The following is a 16530-nucleotide window of genomic DNA, read 5'->3' on the forward strand; positions in this document are numbered from 1 at the left end:
CAATGATCTGTACACATCTGTTAAACAAACAGGGTTGATCTATTCTCAGAGTGTGGAGGCAGGGATAATGGATAATTTGGCATGCTGAGAATGTTTGGTATTCTCCATCATGCTTTGTAGAGCATGACTTATTTATGCATATCAAATTGAGTTAATGCTCAGTCATACAAAACAGCAGATTAAAGTCCTGATTCCAAAATTTAGAAAAGGATGATATACACTTTGACAGAAACCAACCAAATTTCCTTTAATGTTGTTGGTAAAAATGCAGATCCCTAGCAATTACCAGCAAAAAGTCTATTATAATGACTTGTGATGCCGCACCTGCAGAAAATGTAATGTGAAGCTACCAACACAAATAAAAGTTACATCGGGTGTACCTACAAATTTTTGCATGAAATTGGTGTCATTTGTACATTGTATGTAGGTATTCAAAGGGGTTTCAAGTCAAATCTAGTCTCAGAGATTTTTTTTTATCAATCTATCATCATGTAGTCGGCCAATGTAGGCCAGCTACTGTGGATTTTGATTCAAAGTGAGACACGTTTTCAGTGCGCGATTGGGAGACGGGTTTTTATAAAACTTTGAATGCATAAAGCTCTTTTGATTCTGGTGGGCGTCAGTGAGTCTTTGAAACACCACTAACAGTTGGCTTGTAAACACAGGGCTCCTACCTTGCGATGACTATGTGGGAGTACGGGGTAACAATGTGTCAAAAGGGCTCAAAATCATTTGCCTAAGAATCAGAAATACTAGCCCTTTTATACTGCCAAAGAGTAGAAACACCCCTGTGTGCTATACTAGTGTTTGCACAGAGTTTTTATTCTCACTGGTTGCCTAGCAAATTTTTATTGTTCAACAAAAATAGGGGGATAATACAGTTAATGAAACCAGCTGAATGTTTTGAATTAGACAAATACAGCAGTATTGCTTTTATGATAAACATTTTCACAATATTAAAGGGTACATGTGTCAGCTACATTGTGGGTACTGTGTACCACAATATTTTATGCAGGATGATGTGAGGGCAGAATTACAGTACTCTGTACATACACTCGTAGGCCTATATGATGTACTAAATGCTGCACAGCTTAACATTTATAGTACCAGTACCTCTGAAATATTTAGGAAAATTTTGTGTCTTAATGTTGTAAGTGTGTTGGTATTTCATATGATGCCTACTGGTAAATGTGATTTAGACATTGCTTGCTTGATGCAGTGTGGGAATTTTTATTCTCAGATATGATAAACCATGTGGCATTTCATTCACAGGGAATGGTACCATTTTGACATACAAGATGACACATTTTCTAAAGACTAGAATTGTACCATGTGACTATCACAGAAAATGATTTTAGTCAGAATACTTTCTTCAAAGTTCTTCCTCTTCTTTTTTTTCTCAATATAATTGTTTTAATTCTTATCGTTTTTGTTTGCGTTTGTGTATTTGTTTGTTTCTTTGTTCTCAAAATAACTCAAAAAGTTGTGAATGGATTTGGATGATACTTACAGGAAAAAAATGATAATGACACAAGGAGCAGATGATTAAACTTTGGTTGTGATCAGGATAATTGTCTGGATCCAGGATACTTTTATGGATTTTTTTTTAAAAGGGTTATTATTTGCAAATAGGACCAACAACCGAGGGAGTTTTAACTGCGCATATGTGAGGTGTGCATACGCGCAATGAGCGAGTGCTGGAGGTGCAGTGTGCAGTAAACTGCTGATGAGGTAGACATTTGAGACACAACAGAGTAGGCTTCTTTATTCTTTGGAAACACACATGTATAGGTGGATATGAGCTGCTTGGCAGAGGTTTGCGCTCTCTGAGTGCTTTTCTAGTTATTATGAATATGATTATGATTATGACGACGACGACGACGATGATGATGATAATTATCATCATTATCATCATCACTTTTAATATCACTATCATCATTTACATCATTATCATGGTTTAATTCTGTTGCAACCTTGTGAAAGTTAATCATGTGATCCCACCCAGGAAAGCTAGTCACAGGTATTATAAACACGCCTAGACAAGTACTATTCTAGAGCACTGAAGCGCCCTCGCTGAGCTGCTTTCTACATCTTGTCGTTGCCTTCTGCTTGCACTTTCACTTCTAGAAGTCTTTGGTAATAACGCAGCTCCCGCCAAATTGCTGTTTTGGTTTCCCCCAGTGTCATTGTCTTCTGGGATGGCCGCAGGACACGTTGACAGTTTAGCGTTAATGAAAAAGGCGAGATCTGGTGCCAACTGTGTGTGTTGTGATTCTCATAGAGAAACTATTGTGCAAGGCTCGTTATCATAGGGAAATACTGTCAAGACATTGCAAATCATGATGTTAGAGCATTCCTTTTGTATTGGAGCAGAAAATTGCTTCGTTGGAGAGCTCAAACCCCACTTGTCAATTTTTATGGACGATGTTTTTGGTGGCTGTTGACCCAGTTGCTTACAGCGTAGAAAATGCCACCCAAATTTGTCATACAAACCGTACTTTTTCTGTTGCCACAATTCTAATAGGCTCGTTTGAACAACCCCACAGAGAAGCAGTGATTCCCTGTGCTGAGAAGCAAGATTGCACCCAGATTTCAGTCGGTGACAGTTTTGAGAGATGATCAAAAGTCTGTCTGAACCTCGTTTTGAAGATGTATCAAGCTTTGTTTGTTTGTTTTTTGTTTGTTCATTTTCCATCTAAGAAGATGGCTGGATAGCCCATATTCAGCTACATTAAGCTGGTCTTCTATGGGGTCCAGTTGGATGTGAGGTGGGACCACTTCACCGGGTTAAACACCCTGCTCTTTGCGATGAGTGAATGAAGCGGGATCTTTTACGTGCATGAGTTGTTACTCTCTCTCATACATGGGACCTCCATTTTATGTCCTATCCGAGGGACAGAGTGTTTTGCCTCTTGTATAGAATGTTAGAGGGGACGGTATGCTTTAATACACACAACATTGCTCAGTCCAGACTCGGGTTCGAACCTGGGCCACGTGATCGTGAGGCAGACGCGCTACCGACTGAGCCAACTCACTCCCAAGCTTTTCTGCAGAGCAACATTTTTTAAAGGGATATTTCCCACCAGAGATGCAGACACATTGTTGAGTCCTTGTATGTGGTCAATCTGGTGCTGTTTCTGTGGCCAGTTTGTACATTGGATTGTGTTTGCCCATGAATTCAGGCATGAAAATGCCCAAGTACATGACCACAAAAAGAAAATGTCAACGCAGTTTCCACAATTGGCCTCGGTCCTTGATATGCCACCTGTTCATAGTAGCCGTAAGCATAATTAGAGTACGTAGAGATTGGCCACTTCACAATCTCTGCAGAACTTTACTACAGACCTGTCTTCTATAGAAGTTCAGTGTTTATTAAATATATTTATGATGTTATTCGACTACCCGTGACTCTGTAGATGTGCACAGACATGATTGTCTTTCGCAAAATAATGCAGAAAATGTGTTTGTGTTTTCACTTCATTTTACAGAAAATAAAATTCTTGATTTTATGGTAAAAATTATCAGAGGCACAGCAGGTGACATTTAGTACCATCATGCTACTGCAGTGGCTGTATTGCATTACACAGATGTTCCTGTGACCTTTGTCACTTTCAAATAGTCCCAAGTTCTTCCTAGTCTACTTTTGCCCAGAGATTCACTCAGCTGTTGGTTTCTACGTCACAGCTTTCATTCAAAGTAGGTTTCTCACTGGTGTGAATTGTCTGCATTGTATTATACCTGCGTCATAAATGATAATAATAAAAAGATGTGATCTGGGAAATTGTTTGTATAATTTGTGCTATGAATCTGATGAATTGCCTTTATGCTTTTGACTTGTGCACCTACAGTGCGTCTGTACTTCCTTTTCCAAAGAAAGCCAGGCCTAACTTGTACAATATACCAGTACTCAGCGTACCAGCTTTATTTGCTCACGTCGTGAATATAGCTGACCGTTGAACTTGGGACCATGATGCGCAACTGACAGGAAGTAACATGCATCATTAAATGCACAACTTGCCACATGCAATGTATGAAGGGTATGGGAATATTGCAACAAAGAATTGGATGTTCGGTCTTTCAAAAGAAATTTGTGTGAGAGATAAAGGGGGCTGGTATGATCAATAAATTGATCTGTGTACAGTAGTTTTCCTAGGATGGGGCTTTAGTCAAGGTTACTTCTTCACCATAGTTTTGTGTTTGTGGGATGTCTGGCTGAATACAAGGTTATTGTCGGTACTATTGTGCCGTTGTCTTGTACACAGCGTAGAAGATTTAGAGGCGAAAGGTTACACTCTGCGAGTAAAGTTCACTTGTGAATCAGGGAGCTACAGTTCTAAACTTCAAGCTTGTCTGCACAGGTTATAGCTGCAAGGCTGTGAGGAAAATGTCCAACATGATGCCTGTGATCTGTGAATCTTCTTCCTGTTACTCTCTCCCCATACCATTGTATGTGAAGCATCCAAGATTGAGTTGCTGTGATCATTTTCAAGTCGACAATCTGAAGACCATAGATATCCCTAGATATTGCCATTTAGTGTTGTCATATCACAATGTCATGAAAGAAAACATTTTGGCTCAAAGTCACAATCTTAGGTTAGAATAAGCATGCAAGAAAAGCTTATTAATCAAATCGTTAATATATTAAGTTATTAATCAATGTTTATGCAGCTGAAATAAAAAAAGGTTATTCATTGATCCATTTTCAATCCAGAGTGGTTTGTTGTTGTTGTTTTGAAAGTAGAAAATAAGAAATACTGGAAATTTTTGCTAGAATTGCTATGAAAAACAATAAAATTTCATTCAGAAAGGAATGTGTATTTGTAGCAAATTCATTGTTTTGATTATTTAAAGGAATAAAGTTGCCCACTAACTCTTGTTTGAAGCATGACCCCGTCAATAGATCGCAAGTGACGACGTTGTTTCAGACCAGCGAGTGTCGGCATTGTCTCCTATAACAATGGCTGAGTAGTTATCACATGACAGCAGGATTAAACCTAGACCTCACAGTAATAAAAACTTGGCTCTTGTGGCATCAACAATAGCTGCAGAAATTGCTAATTGCTCATTTAGGAGGCATCACCATTTTATCTGCAGGATTGCCAACTCGTAGATATTTACACCACATTTTTTCTTTTTTCTTTTTTTTTTTCTTTTTTTTTTGGGGGGGGTGAAAATTTAGGTGGGATCCATGTTCTTGCTTTAGATAAAGATTTTGATTTTTTTCCCCTTCCTTAATAAGATTTTAAGTGTTTATCAGTATTGTGATGTCAAGGTTGTATTTATTCTTCAAAGGTTGGTACATAGTAGCTCCTGTACCTTTAAAATCCTTTTGTGCTATTGTGCATGTTGGTATTAGAAAATGATCGGACTGGTTTTTACAGGGATCATTTTTTGTCATTTGCAAGTTCAGCTGATAGTCTGTAATTCTTTCAATTTCCTCCTTGTAGTTGCTGGTTTGTAAAAATATTGCATCTTAACAAAAAAAAAAATGTAATCAAGCAAACTGAAGTATAGAATTCTTTTTTTTAAAAATAGTATTAAGTTATTAAACTGAAGAGAATGTATTCTTTATTATTGGATCAAATGAATAGATGAAAATGAAGTCTTTGATGATTGATACATCACTTAACTTTGTGGTTCATTGTCCATTTCAGTCATTATCCATTTCATGATTGTGAATACAGCTTTATTTTTTATTGATGAAAATACCAGTATCAGTATTAATAACAATTTGTGACTATTGTAGGGATAAAAGCTTTCCTCTTGAAATGACTGCACTGTATGACAGCAATTGACGTGGTACTAGTAATGTTTTCAGTGCATTTACAGTTGTTGGCATTACATGTATATTGACCATCCTTTCCTGCTTGCTGCACAAATTAAGTGGGCGTGACGCACGGGATATGCTACACAACCTCCATTGAAAACCTCAATGCCATGTTACAAGCTTCACTTCCCGTACAGTGTAATAGTGTGCACTTTGTTCAAGTCTAGTTGACTACAGTCTGAGTTGCTTTGTCTGTAAAAAAAAAAAAAAAAAAAAAAAAAGCATTGTGTCGTGCCTGAATGGGCCAAGATTTCGTTAAAGCTATGAAGGGATGTACAAAAAGCTGTAGCTTTAAAGTGATTTCTGATTGACAGAGGTGTTTAGAATTGCACTTTAAAGGCATTATTTACCATTTGCAGATGAAACAAAGACCCAGCTCTTAGTGCTTCAAAATAGTTCTAATATGTGAGTTAGGGATAGAAACAACCAATGTAAAAGTTTTAATCGTTATAATCAATGTTAAGTATTGTTGAATATGCAAAATGTGAACAGTAGTTTATAAAAAAATTGTTTCTCGACTAAACCGTCAACAGTTATGGTTTAGTAAGAAAAAAATAGTGGTATCTTCTTATATTTTAGGCTTTATTGCAAAATTTTTATATGGTAGGATGTTTTGTAATACAACTGACCTACACATACATGTATGCATCACATGTGATAACTCGAACATTTTTAAAATCACTGCTCCCAATGGTAAACAATACCTTCAATACCACCAGTGACACTTATAAAATACTCTTTAAGTACTGTGGTGATACTTACTGGTAAATACAGCCAGCCTAAGTTGACCTCGCACAAGTCAAATAATTGGATACTGGTATCAAGTCAAGGAAAAATTCTGCCTCCGATGGATATAATCATGTTATAATTTTGTTGTGTAAGTCAGACTTACAGGCAAATCAATAGATTATTTTTGCTATCCCTTTGGAGTCGACTTGCTACTGTGGGCAAGGTTGACGGTAGTCCCGTTTCGGAATCTCAATACCTTCAAGTCTGAACTGAAGACTTATCTTTTCCAGCAACTTTGTGAATGATGTGTATGTGGGAGTCGGGTGCCTTTGAATGTTTCTACAGATAGATGGCACTATATAAATGCTGTTTCATCATCATCATCATCATCATCATCAACAGTGACCAGCAATCTTTCTACATCTAGTTAACGTTTGATATTTCGATGTTTGGTATTTGCCATAGCCAGGACACGACCGGGAGCCAGACGACCATCACGACGGGAGCCCTGATGACCATGAGTGACATGTTGGTGTGTTTCACCTGCTGTATACCCGAGCAGCCCCCTCCGGTAAGTGTCCGTCATATTTGCTCCTCTTTTTGCATGCTGTCACGTACAATACATGTATTTAACAAGCAATCAGCAGCAGAATCAGCAGCATTATAAGCACATACAAAAAGGAAAGTTGGGCCCCGTTCTATCTAAAGATAAAATCGATTCTAAATTTCCTTACCACACAGGCTGCCATAGACTTACAGTTGAAATCAACTACATAATCAATTTTAATTCTTCATAAAACAGGGCCCTGGTCTGCTAGCCTGTTTTGTGTCAATTTGCAAATAAGCTGCTGCCATTTCATCTGCATGCGGACTGACATACAGGTACAATATTGTAGTTACGAAATTAGTTGACGCTTCCTCTACGAGTAGAAAAACAGCAGCAGCTACAACGACAACAACAAAACAAAACAGAAGTATACTGCTGCTGGTTGGCAGGTCGTATTTTTGGACGAGACACAAACATAAATTTTCATTACTGTGCTCAGCCATAAATGAAGACGGCTGTTGCAAACAACTTGCCAATGAGTCTGTGATGTCATGTTGAAAGATTCGTGCTCGCGTCACTTCAGGCAGGCCCACCCCCCCCCCCCCAAATTGGCTGGCCGAGATCAGCAAGGCAATTCTATGTGAATTCAAAGTTTCGATTCAGGCAGAGCAGGACGAAGAAGCGGTGATGCAGGCGCAGAGGCTTTCAGCACGTCGTAATCACGTCTGATGCATTGGCATCGACAAGAAAAATCAGAAAGCTGCTATTGGCACGCTAATAACACCTGTAGCCATCCAAGCATGCTCTTGACTTCATCTATTACACTTTATTTACAGTCACATTGGCAATGTCTTACTGTAAGCTTGCTAAACTGTAAAGTTCACAAAGAAACACTGGTATTGGACAAGTAGTGCCCTGGTAGTTTAAAAGTCTTCATGTCCAATATATGCTGTACAGGTGTCTCTGATCAGTTTTCACCGAGGAGTATCAAAGTAAAGAACTAAGAAATGAGAAGTTAAAAAGCTAAGAAATAATTGATAGGCTATGAATAGTCCTGAAAGAAGACTAGGACATTGATTGGGAGAAAATGGGAGAAACTGGCAGGTTGAAAACACATCTCATATTCTAAAGTAACCTCTGCAACCTCACAACTACAGATAAGAAACATTCAATCACTTTGATATGCCATTCTTTAACATCTGTCTATTATCTAAAGGAAGTATGTTCACTACAATTCATCACTTTAATTCCAATTGTTTCATCTAATATGAGTAAATATCATGTAACTCCCCCACCCCTCCCCCCCCCCCTTAGAAAAGGATAAAAACAATCACTATCCTTTCTTAAAGGGAGCCCAAACCCGAAGAGCAATGTGGATTGAGTAAAAGCAGCAACATTAGTAGAACACATCAGTGAAAGTTTGAGGAAAATCGTACAGTCGATGCATAAGTTATGAATTTTTAAAGTTTTGGTGTTGGAACCGCTGGATGAGGAGACTACTAGATGTTATGACATATGTGTGGACAACAATATAAAGAAAATATAAAGAAAATTCCACAAAAATTCACTTTTCCAGCATTATGAAAGAGCACTTGACTCTTTGATTTGCATGCACAACCAAAATCTGTAACCCATATTATGTGTTGCAGTAGCAACTATCATTCAGCTGCGTAGGTGTGGTCTGTCGTAACAGCGACCCACTTTTTGACTTCATCCTCTATAACCATGCGATATCGCACATCAATACTTTCTATGCCGTATCATATTCTTCCATTGTGTTGCAATTGCAAGTGCCAGGGGAATTACCCACGTGTCATACACTCTATATCAATCATAGATTGATTAATTAGGTCAATTACATTTCATTCTTTCTATAGTCATTCATGTGCAAGTGCATAAAATGTCATATGTCTCATACTCTATCAAATAGAGTTAAAGGAAATGACATTAGTTTTGGTGCTGTGTGTATACATTCCAATTCCCCTGTTGATTCTTTTCTGTTTCCTGTGTTCCCCAAAGGGCCACATTACATCAGGAAGTGTGTGCTTAGGCAAGGAGTGATAAAACATACACATTGAGAGTTGAGATAAAGGATGGAAGGGGGGTTCTGAATACCTTGTGGTCTTCTGCATTGTGACATACACTGTACTTCTTAATTCCCGAGTGTCGACTTGAGCAGCTCAAAGTGACCTATGCTTTATACTGTATGAGCTGTTATTTTTGCGTAGAGATATTTTCGCGAATTAGGTGTTCACAAACATTTTCGCGAGATGTTCTCGCAAATTGACATTGATGCTGTCTTAAATGCTTTGTTACCCAAGCGCATCGCAACATTTTCATATGTTGAATTCGTGATCCAATTGTGATTTGTGAAATTTGCGAATATTAAACCCTTGCAAAAATAACAGCTCATACAGTAGTAGTGACCCACTGAATCCTGGCGATATGTTGGTGCAGAAATTCTCTGTCTTGATAAATTAATTTGTCTTATGGATGTTAACATTAGAATGGCACCTCTGACTAGACTGCATATCTTTTATTGGTTAAAAGGTAAAGGCACAGTTTGTAAAATTAATTGAAACTGCACAAAATCACAAATACAATTTCTAAAAATTTGCTATTCAGAGAAAAGAGCAGGAATTTTGATCTTTCAAACTGAATTTCCAATTAAAGAATCAGTCTTGAATTTAGCAATTGAGAGGCGTGAAAATTCCACAAGCAAAACACATAAAATTCATATGAACAACACAGGACCCAACAGTAACAAAGGTTTTTACTCAACCGTAACAAAACAGTAACAATGAAAAGTGAAATTGTCAGAAAGATCAAGTGCTCACCAAACCACAAAAATGAGATTCCTGTGACTAGATAGGTTATTTTTACAAATCGAGGCAAATTTTCCATCTTCACTGTAATCAGTTCTCTGTCCAGTTCAAGCAAACATTTGTGATTTTTTTTTTAAAGAAAAAAGTGCAGCCTCTGCCATTGAGTTGGGGCTGGAATAAACGATGATCTGACTCAACTTTAATTAGATAACATCGTGACAACCTGTTTATTAATTTCACCACTTGAAATGGGACATGACATCCATTTAATGGGGCTCTTTTTTATTTCATAGTGGTTCAAAGTCGATACTTCAATAAAGCAATATGTTTTCCTGAAGGAAGCACATTCAAGAATATACAAAGATTTGTAGCCTTGGATATTTCAAGTACCCCGTATATTTCTTTTTAACAGTCATGGAAACTACTTGTGTAAAGGCATACTCTAATTGATGTGATTTATGTCCAGACGATGCATTGTTTGTGCCACGTGCACACTGAGCTCAACATAATTTCTACTTCCATAGGACACAGTTGCCACACAAGTGTCTGATCTCTTTCGGTTTGACCAGTTTCTGAAGAGAACAAAAGGTTTAACTTCCACAAGTCACCCCAAGTAAGCAGACAGCAATGGCTGTCTGTAGACAGTTAACTTATTAGTTTTTATGAGAGCTCGCATCTGATTATCATGGGAGAAGAAATCTGCATGCTAAATTTTACATTCTCATGTTAGACCATTATATTTCCTGATATATTTGTGGCATACATCTTGATCTACTGCTTGTATAGGTTAACCAACATTTCCAATCTTTGGAGAATTTCACTCAGAACTGTTCTTGTATGCCTCCTGCAGGTGTCACAACATTTGCTCCTTTGACAATTGCTCTGGTCTTATTTTCTCCAAGGACTTAGGGTTAGAGTTAGGGTTGTGATAGGGATTTTGGATTAGCTTGATGTGAGGATCAGGATTAGGAGCAGGATTAGGATTAGGGTTATGTTTGTGGGTAGACTGTATGTTTGCCTAAGCGTGCAGATATTTCATGAGAACAATTGTCACAGAAGCAAATATCATGGGACCCTCATGCAAGATGGAAATTTTGAAAGCTCTACCACGTATCAAATCATTCAGGACATGTCAGATTCTCTTGATGCTGCATTGTCATGGAAACTACATGTACATGCTAGTATGCTATGGCTGTTCGACCATGAACTGGCTGATCAAATGACCCATGCCATGATTTCATGAACATAGACATGTGCACAGTCTGTAGCAAGCATTGATTATGACTCTTCTAAGTGGTTTGATAGGTCAGAGCCATTCAGAATCCCATGACTTTGTATGACATATGAATTCGCTGAGTGAACAACTGAGAACAAAGTCTGAACACCCCCAGAGCAAAGTCTGAATGCCCCTCCCCCCCCCCCCCCCCATTAGTACATTTGATAGTAGTTACATGGTCATACAGGTATTAAGCATTCTGTTTCATAATGTGTCATACATTATACGGTACGCATTCATGTGTCACTGTACAGGCTTACTCATGGTAATGTACATTTCCTTGCATGTGAAATGCAGCATTTTACTGAGAGCGCACAGACACAGACGGCTACAGTGTATTTTTAAGTTTCAACTTTACATTGTGCAAAGGTTTGAATGGCAGTCCGATTAAAACACACCCCATGTGAAACAATGCAATTCCTACATTATCATGCATGGATAAAGGTTACTGTGCATCAATATATCAATTCCCATTTAGCTTGTCAGGGAGATTCCTGCTAACAATTTGCCGATACAAATTGTATCGTTGAAGGACAAGTTCACCTTCATAAACATAAGGATTGAGAGAATGTAGCAATATTAGTAGAACACATCATTGAAAGTTTGAGGAAAATCAGACAATCCGTTCAAAAGTTATGAATTTTTGAAGTTTTTGTGCAGTACCCGCTGGATGAGAAGACAACTGCAGTGTATGAACAACTTAGATGTCACATGCGTACAACAATATAAGGAAAATATAAAGAGAATTTCACAAAATTCCATCTTTTGAAAAAAGTACACATTCCCCTGAATCATTACCGACAAATGTTATGGGTAATATTATTCCCCCTGCCTTTAGAAAGAGGCAAGTCAAGTGCTCTTTTATTATGCGAAAAAAGTGAAAATATGTTGAATTTTCTTTTACATTTTCTTTATACTGTTGTACGCATATGACTCACAAGCTGTAGTAGTCTCCTCATCCAGCGTTTCCAACACAAAAATTTAAAAAATTCATAACTTTTGCATCGATTGTCCAATTTTCCTCAAACTTTCACTGATGTGTTCTACTAATATTGTTGCATGTTCTCGATCCTTATGTTTATGAAGGTGAACTTGTCCTTTAATTTGAAGAGGTCAAAAAGCATGCAGCAACCAACCAGTCAGGATTGGAGGTGTCTATTCCTCCTGACTAAACAGCACATTTGCACACATATGACTCATTATTTAAAGGTACCAAAATCTCTCTGCAAATTGTCTGAATTTCCATTAAAAGATTCTCCTTTTCACCAGGCATATTAGCACTAAAAAAAAAAGAAAAGAATTTAAAACCAACAAAAAAAAAGTGTGCCTGAAGATCATGTGAAACAAAGCAACCTTGGTCAGCCACTTCATAATTGCCAATATGTTGTTAACTGTAGTTACACTTGTATGTTGGACAAGTGTATCGCAGCTTTGCAGTATGTGTGTATAGATGTACATAATTCTTCTGATGAAGTTTATACAATATTATGTTCTAAATATATTTGTGTCACGAGTAGTGTTACATTCATTTTCCTTTTTGGAACAAAGGTACAGAGACAATTTAAATGCACTACATATAGTTTGATAATCATCTTCTATTGCATTTTAGGTGATGCTGTCATGGCTTGGTAGACTTGGTAAACCATGGATTTTCCACCTTCCAAGTACTACATGCATACAGGTTGTAACGGATGATAAAGTGAAGTAAAGCCATCCATACTGGCTGGTCATTCCAGTTTCCTGGTATAAAATGTCTCTGATCTTTGTATACATTGTGCTTAAGCCCCTATCGATGACCATTCCGTAGCATATAATATATCAGAAGATGTGCTCTGGGTGAGATTAATAACTTGATTGAAAATTTTCTCTGTGGACACAGAAAAATGTGATGACAGCCTATCGGATGTGTGGCATCCAAGCATTGCTGTACTCTTCTGGCACTTGGCAAAATGTCACGCGGTAAATTATACTGGAGACTGTGCAGCTTGACATTATATGTGGCCATGTTTGCGCAACCTTGACGGGCAGACAAATTTGCCTTGACTTCAGGGCTGTTGTGCTTGCTTCGGTAATCAGAACATAAATGACAAGGAAATGCGTCCAAGAAAAAACAAAACAAAACAAAACATCAAGATATGATGCCTGGGAGACAGACTGCTAAATTTAAAAAAAGAATTGAGTATGAGTAAATATGAAAACAGAATAATAGGTTGAGCTGAAGCGGAGTGGACTATAATCTCTCCATACTTGTAATGCTGAGAAGTAATGTGTACATGCATGATTCATGTGAGTAATGCACTCATATACAATAGGTCAAGTTCATGTGCATAAAACCTCTTTGACACTTGCCAGATCACACTGCACCTTTCCAAATTGCCCTCACATTTCACAATTGTTACTGTGAAAAAGCATCACTAAGATTGTACATCATAGCACTGTCCTAATGGTTTGTTGATGACTGACTGAATCGACAGAAAATCCCTGAAAGTTTTCAGAACAGGCAGACAATAATACCTCATGCTGTATATGATGGCACGTTTACACAGTACTGAAGAATAGTGGGGACAATGGGTGTGGCTGATACTGGCGTGAGACTTTCAGACTCAGTAACTTTTTGAGACTGTGTGTGTGTGTGTGTGTGTGTGTGTGTGTGTGTGTGTGTGTGTGTGTGTGTGTGTGTGTGTGTGTGTGTGTGTATGTGTGGGTAGGTCTCTACATGTAGTGGTATAAGAACAAAACAAACACGCAGTGCAGACTATTCCTTATAACTCTGTATGCTCTTTGGTGACTGAATACCAAGAACTTTGTAAATAGTCGATTGTGATACTCGTGTCCGTGATTTCTCTTGATAGAGTCATACATGATACACTTGTAGTATGTCACTTATCTCTGTCAGAAGACATCCATTGTACTACCCATGAACTATGGGGCTAATGCCCATTCACTGGATTGAAATAGTGTTCATTATGCTAAATTGTGAGAGCCATACTTCGCAAACCACAATTTAAAGTTTTGCTTTGTTTCCTGTGTTAATTGTTATAGCTGTGATAACAAGTATCACATTTAAATGCTTGGTGACATATTAAATCATTATTTTTTGGCCTAAACTTTGTTGATTATGGAGAATATCAGTTTTTAGTGTACCTCATGCAGTGAGTGCTGCATAATGAACCTTGTATGGAGGCAGCTACATCATAACATGTACAGTACTGGTTTTGAAAGATGCAGTCTATGCAGGCGTAGATATATACGCTATGGAGACCTGTAGATTTGCATCTACGATGGATTCCCGTTACTTACTCAAAGTTTTCCTCAGGCTTTTCGTCGGGGAAACTTCCCCATCCAACATTACTTCTGATCAACCAGATGCATCTCCTGTCATCCTCTCCCCCCCCCCCCCCAAAAAAAAAAGAAAGAAAAAAAGAATGAAGTTGTTTGTAACATGCTAATGAGAGTTTCAGTACTTGTAAATAGAAAAGCATGATAATCACTTGAAAGATTGCTGACGGTATGTATACAGAGCTGCCAACTAGTACTGATTTTCAGTAATTTCTACTGAAATTGGGAGAGAATACTGAAGGTTACAAGCAAATTACTGATTTTAGAAATCATTGTCTGTGATACATTCAATTGCACTGTTAAGGATTACTGATTTTCACTCAAAAAAGGTGCAAATTACTGATTTTCAGCCACCAAAGTACTGAAAGGCTTTTACATAAGTTGGCAACTCTGTGTATACATGTGGCAATTATTCTTAAAAGGATTTCATCATGAATGCATAGCCCATTCTTGTAAGAGTTAAGTTGCCATTAATCCCTTGGTCTTTCTTAAAAGATTCTTCAGTGGGTGAAAACCTGAAGAAAAGGATTTGATAAAGATGAGGACCTGGATGTGTAAGTAAATGCTGATTCACAATTTTGTTGGAATCTTTGAACAGTAAGTGTCTTATAATTCATTGCAGTATTCTAATTTTTTTGTTTGTTGTTGTTTTAACTTGCAGAGGAGGAGAAAGATCGACAGGAGCATGATCGGTCTACCGACAAATTTCACCCACACAGGACACATAGGATCCGGCGACATGGCACCGGGCACGGAGAGCAACCATGTAAGTGTTTTTTTAATTCAGGCCTTCCCTCAGACTGACACCATCGAAAATTTCCTTGTGATGGAGAGGGAAGCAATATTATAGATCTCCAATAAATTTATTTGGACCTCCTGAAAAATTTAAACCATTATTATCAATTACATAAATGGAGCATGTTCTCAAGTGATATGCTATTAGTTGTTCAATACTTTATTATAAACAAAAATTTGAGCTGTATTGCCCCAAGATTTCAGAGACATTGTTCTTCAACCATTCAAAAATTTGCAACATTTGCAAAAGGGATATATTATGACCTTTAAACAAAATATTTTGTTGAAACTTCAAGCATTCCACTTGTCTGATTTTACACCATCTATACTGTATTAAAGTCTAATGTGAATGTAGGATGGAATTGTACCTTGAACCTGCTTTTCCTTTGCTGCACTGATCATTGTCTTACAAGTGTAACGAGTCGGCACACTTTGCCCGATGCTCTTAGCTGTGCTACTTACAACAAGCCGTGAGGTTTACATCAAATTTTGTGTACTGGTCTCATGATAGATATGAAGAGAGCCTGCACTACTCTACTAAAAGATGCTGGTGGATATGTGACACATAACATGCTTTTTATCATTTTAAAGATAAAACAAGACAGTTGTGACAAACCACTTCATCTCAAACACTTGTGTCATTTTAGCCAAGAGTAGATGTCAAAATACAGGATTTACTCTCCAATACTTTTCTCCATTAGATATAAGTTGTATATACCCCAAAACTATATTTAAAAAAAAAACCCAAAACAGAAAAATGAACTTACTGTCAAATATCAGCACCAATAAGCTGTAGGCACACCTGTGAGCTTGTCACATATTTGTATTATATGTATAGTATGTCCCCCCAAAAAATTACAATCAGATTTCTACATTGATAACTTTCAATATGATTAAACTGTCTGAATCCTATATCAGGGTCTAAGAATATATATGTAACATAAGTATAAGCATGTCATGGATCTATTCTTCAAGTTTTATTTAGCACTTTTACGTGTATGTGCTCTTGGAACTGCATGAGATTCATGTGTGAACACAATATGGACAGAACTTGGAGGGAAGAGATTCCTGACATGCTCTACAAAAATCCTTGTTTCTCTTTGACCACTGAAGCAAATAGGATGGGGTTTTCTGTAAGATGTGGGTAATAAGTTATACTTTCATACTCTGAAATTGTGTTTGGATTGATTCA

The 16530-nt window shown here is 37.6% G+C and overlaps 1 protein-coding gene across 3 annotated transcripts in view; it reads left to right on the forward strand.

Moving 5' to 3' along the window:
- Positions 1-16530, forward strand: part of LOC139711778 (CDC42 small effector protein 2-like) — a 40918-nt gene that overhangs the window by 11456 nt on the left and 12932 nt on the right. For 2 of the 3 annotated variants that reach the window (XM_071623630.1, XM_071623631.1), the window contains exons 2-3: positions 7022-7127; positions 15205-15309. In XM_071623630.1, the coding sequence (XP_071479731.1) occupies positions 7068-7127; positions 15205-15309 (165 nt within the window). In that variant the 5' untranslated portion in view covers positions 7022-7067. The remainder of the gene's footprint in view (positions 1-7021; positions 7128-15204; positions 15310-16530) is intronic. The other variant, XM_071623632.1, reaches the window with a different exon arrangement.

This window comes from Diadema antillarum, unplaced genomic scaffold, assembly GCF_040938485.1.
Source record: "Diadema antillarum isolate AM-2024a unplaced genomic scaffold, OU_Dant_1.0 seq00001702_RagTag, whole genome shotgun sequence".
Lineage (NCBI taxonomy): Eukaryota > Metazoa > Echinodermata > Echinoidea > Diadematoida > Diadematidae > Diadema > Diadema antillarum.